Here is a 5,238-nt window from a genome sequence, read left to right as displayed (position 1 = left end):
GTGTATATATGTAGGTAAATATATACATGTGTGCATGTATATGGACACAGACACACACACACATAAACACACTCACACAAACTTATATATATATGTGTGTAATGGAAAAATCGAAAAATATTTTTATTTTATTTCTTTTGCACAATGTTTTGTGTATTGAAAATATTAAGTGTTAATGGGTGCATAATTACAATCCACTAAAAATAGTTGTTCTGAGGGGTTCTTTCTCCCAATCTATGTCTCCTTAAATTATATATTTAACCTCAGTGAACCCATTTTAAAATTAAGTTTCAAATATGACTTATTTTTATTGGTTGTTTTTTTTGTGTGTTTTGTTTTATTTTGTTTTTGTTTATGAAATGTTTCTTGTATTTATGATATTGTTTTGTAAGGCATTAACTGCATTATCTCGTCATTATTTTGTTTTGTTTTAAATATAAAGAAGAAATATGGAAATATAAATGGAAACATTTTAATAGAAATTGCATTGTTTATACACACAAACACATAATGTTAGTATGTGTGTATATATGTATATATATATATATACACACACACACAAACGATATATACATATATATATACATATATATGAGTGTGTATATACATATATATAACCTTCAACAAGAGTACCCCACATAGATATATATATACACAGATATATATAATATTTATTTTATTACATTTATTTCATTTACTTAACTATTATTCAAGCATTTAGCAGTTGTCAAGTCAAATAGCTATTATTATTATTATTATTATTATTATTATTATTATTATTATTATTATTATTATTATTATTATTATCATCATCATCATCATTATTATTATTATTATTATTATTATTATTATTATTATTATTATTATTATCAAGCTGATAAGTTGACAGACCCAAGAGATTTTCAGTTAAAATGTCTGGCTGTATTTATTTTGACTGTTGACATTCTGGGTTCAAATTCAACCTTACATTCCTCCAGGGTCAACAAAATAAAGTACCAGTAAAGTAATGGGGTCAATGCTACTGACTAATACTCTTCCTTCAGAATTACTGGCCTTGTGCCAAAATATGAAACCATTAAAGGTGATGAACTGACAGTACAAAATGTTCAGTAGCATTTTCATCCAGCTCTTTAGATTCTGAGTTCAAAACTCATAATGGTCAATTCCTCCTTTCAGGATTGATAAAATAAGTACCAGTTAGTTACTGGGGTAGAAGAGCGATTTTATCAACCAACCCACCTCTAACGAAGATTGCAAGGTTTGTGCCAAAATTTGAAACAATTATTTTAATCATTATAATAAAGCGGTGATAAGGTGCTGAGCTGGCAAAACCGTCAGCATGTCGGGCAAAATGCTTAGCAGTATTTCGTCCATCTTCACTTTCTGAGTTCAAATTCTGCCAAGGTCGACTTTACCTTTCATCCTTTGGGGGTTAATAAAGTAAGAACCAGATGAGAACTGAGGTTAATGTAATCGTCTTATTCCCTCCTCAAAATTGCTGGTCTTGAGCCAAAATTTGAAATCATTATTATAAAGCAGTGAGTTGGCAAAACCATTAGCTCATAGAACAAAATGCTTAGTGGCATGTTTAGAACCAGACAAAATTCCACTAAGCTTTTTGCTCTGAGTTCAAATTCTGCCAAAGTCAACTTAGCCTTTCATCCTTTCAGGGTTGATAAAATAAATACTAGTTGAGCACTGGGGTGGGGTGAGGTCAATGTAATCAACTTACACCTCCCCCAAAATTGCTGGCCTTGTACCAAAAATTGAAACCCTTTATTATTATTATTATTATCATTATTGAGTGAGAGAGAGCAGTGCATGCCATCAAAGTGACACTGGGGTAAAATATATGAAGCCAAGTATACACATCATGACTACTCGTCTGATAAGGTTACATCAGGCACATGCATCACAACCATATGTGCCTGATATGGTGATCTCATATCAAAATAAATGGTGCATGAACCTGCAGGTGGGACCCAGTTAGAGTTTTCATCAGGTTGAGTAGTCCATCCTGTTCAAATGGTCCCTCAAGAAGGTTTCTTTAAGAATGTTAAGCAAAACAACCAAATTTCCAAAGGTGAATTATCCAAGCCTCAAAGAATTCCTTTCAACACATGGCTATGATGCTCTTCCACTACTTTGGCTTGTGATCAGAGATGCACATATCGTCAGCCACTAAGGGACATGCTCAACTGGTTAAGGTCAAACAACTGGCAAGCAGATATGTGGTATTGAGCAGAATATTTGCTGTAGCCCTTCTTTTATACCAAGACAAAACAATTTGTTATTATTATTATTATTATTGTTGTTGTTATTGTTGTTAATATGAAGGCAGTGAACTACCAGTATGATTAGATCACTCGGTGAAATGCTTAGTAGCATTTCATCCATCTTTATGTTCCCAGATCAAATTCAGCCAAAGTTGACTTTGCCTTTCATCATTGTGGTATTGATAAAATAAGTAGCAGTTGAACCCTGGAGTCGATGTATTAAACTTAACCCCTCTCCTTGAAACTGCTGGCCTTGTGCCAAAATTTTATTATTATTATTATTATTATTATTATTATTATTGAGTGAGAGAGTAATGCATGCCATCAAAGTAGCACTGGGGTACAAATATACAAAGCCCAATATACCCATCATGACTACCCATCTGCTAAGGGTACACCAGGCACATGCATCACAACCACATGTGCTCAACATGGTGACCTTGAATCAAGATAAGCCGCGCATGATTTTGCAGGTGGGGCCCAATTAGAATTTTCTCCAGGTTGAGTAGCCCACCCTGCTCAAAAGATATCTGAATGAGAGTTGTTTGAAGATTATGAATGAACCACCCATATTACCAGAGGCGAATTATTCAAAACCCCCCAAATTCTTCTCAAAACATGGCTATTACTATTATTATTATTATTATTATTATTATTATTATTTTGTGTGTGTGTATATGTTTGTCCCCCCAACATCGCTTGACAACCAATGGCGGTGCGTTTACGTCCCCGTAACTTAGTGGTTTGGCAAAAGAGACTGATAGAATAAGTACTAGGCTTACAAAGAATAAGTCCTGGGGTCGATTTGCTCGACTAAAGGCGGTGCTCCAGCATGGCCACAGTCAAATGACTGAAACAAGAAAAGAGAAAAGAGTAAAAGAGTTGTTATTATTATTATTATAATTATTATTATTAGTATAATTATTATTATTATTATTATTAATATTATCATTATTATTATCATTATCATTATCATTATTATTATTATTATTATTATTATTATTATTATTATTATTATTATTATTATGATCATCATCATTGATTATGGTTACTACTACTACTACTATTAGCTTATTTTATAATTGTTATTATTATTATTTCCATAGAATAATAATTGTTTTTGTTTTCTTTCTTTTTAAGTTATTAATCAATTAAATACAGTGAATGGTTATTATACTGGATGCTGTTAAAATTATAGCTGAACATATATATAAAGAATTTTTTATGGCTCCATATTGCTATCTCTTGCCCACTTCTTACAGGCGGCAACTGTGGCTTCTAACATTGGTAGAGAAGGACATATGATTGCAAGTTCAGATGATTTCTGTCGAAAATCTATGTCTTCTCATATTGATAAAGGACAAGGCCAGAAAGAGGGAAACGCTCAACTTTATCAAGAATTATTAGGTATGTAATAAAAGAGATATTTACTCAGATATGTTTTCATTAAAATAATAACATAACTTAAAAATTACATAGAAAAAAAAAAAAAGAAAGATATAAATTTTCTGAAGCCAAATATTTAATAGGAAAATAAACTTTCTACTATTTAATTCATTATATCTTGAAATAAAAATTTGATAAATTGAAATTTTTAATTAAAATAAACTAAAGCATCTTCTTTTCATTTTTTTTTTTTTTCTTTTTGTGTGTGTGTTATTTAGAAATGTAAAATATTTTGTTTATTATCAATCAAGAAATGACATGAATAAAACATTAATATTACATAAATTTGCATTCCAAAATATGCAATATTCATATTTCATTAATATTTGTAACAACATTTACAACAACAACAACAATAATAATAATAATAATAATAATAATAATAATAATAATAATAATAATAATGATAATAATAATAGTAATGCTACATTAGCATCGATAATAATAATAATAATAATAATAATAATAATAATAATAATAATAATAATAATAATAATAACAATAATAATAATAATAAATTTAATGAATATATTGAAATTCATTTATGCAAATTTTTCCTGTTTAGTTTTAAGCAAAAGTTAATTTAATTTTAAAAGCACATCTTTACATTTAGATTGTCAGTACTTTGTTGAATATATGTGGCCATTTGTTATGCAATAATTACATAGAAAGTAGACTGTTATTTTTTTATTCATTTTTTTTTCTCTGAAAGTGTCTTATAGAGAGCTCATTTTCTTCAGGTCGCAAATTATGCCAAATTGAACAACCACAGAACTCAAACAAGACATCTAGTCTTCCCAGGGATTCTGACATAAATGTCAAGGTCTGTTACCCAGCTAAAATTGGTCAGAATACTACATGCAATGATGTAATTGATCTAAAGTCCATCAGAGTAACAGGAACAAGTTCTATATCATCCCAACCATGGAATTTACCAACAAAGAACAGTTTCACTTCTTATATCAAACCATTACCTGCATTACCAAAATTACCTTATTCACCAACCTGAAATGAATTTTTTTTTTCTCTTGGATAGACACAAAAGTTTACGTTCATATTATATATGTGTACCCACATATATATGATAATAGCTGTGAGTAAACTATGAAAAGCAGAGACAATTAATGGTGAAAGACAGCTACAATTTATTTACAATATACACACAGATATATATATACATATATACATATATACATATATATATATGTATGTATATATACTATGTATGTATATTGTTCACAAGCATAATGCACTTGCTATGTGTGTACATATATAAAAATAAGAGATGTATATTTATGAATAAATATGTTTGAGAAAATACAGAAGTGTTAACAAAGGAAATATGCATAAATGCAGATATTCATTCATATATAAATACTTATGTATTGAAACATTTCTACAGATAGGAATATAACTGCATTTATACTTGTGTGGGACTGTGTGTTTGTACACTTATACACTCGCACACATATATATTATATATATATATGCATGTATATACGTATGTATATATATA

General features: G+C 29.3%; 1 protein-coding gene across 3 annotated transcripts in view; it reads left to right on the top strand.

Annotated features, from left to right (window-relative positions):
• LOC106875856 (protocadherin-18) overlaps positions 1 to 5,184 on the top strand; it is a 45,516-nt gene extending 40,332 nt beyond the window's left edge. The window contains exons 3-4 of one of the 3 annotated variants that reach the window (XM_014924155.2): positions 3,539 to 3,683; positions 4,463 to 5,184. In XM_014924155.2, the coding sequence (XP_014779641.1) occupies positions 3,539 to 3,683; positions 4,463 to 4,731 (414 nt within the window). In that variant the 3' untranslated portion in view covers positions 4,732 to 5,184. The other 2 variants (XM_014924156.2, XM_014924158.2) reach the window with 2 other exon arrangements.
• The last annotated feature ends 54 nt before the right edge of the window (positions 5,185 to 5,238 follow it).

This window comes from Octopus bimaculoides, chromosome 14, assembly GCF_001194135.2.
Source record: "Octopus bimaculoides isolate UCB-OBI-ISO-001 chromosome 14, ASM119413v2, whole genome shotgun sequence".
Taxonomy (NCBI): Eukaryota; Metazoa; Mollusca; class Cephalopoda; order Octopoda; family Octopodidae; genus Octopus; species Octopus bimaculoides.
Note: the sequence above shows the minus strand (reverse complement) of the source record. Positions and strands in the feature narration are given on the sequence as shown.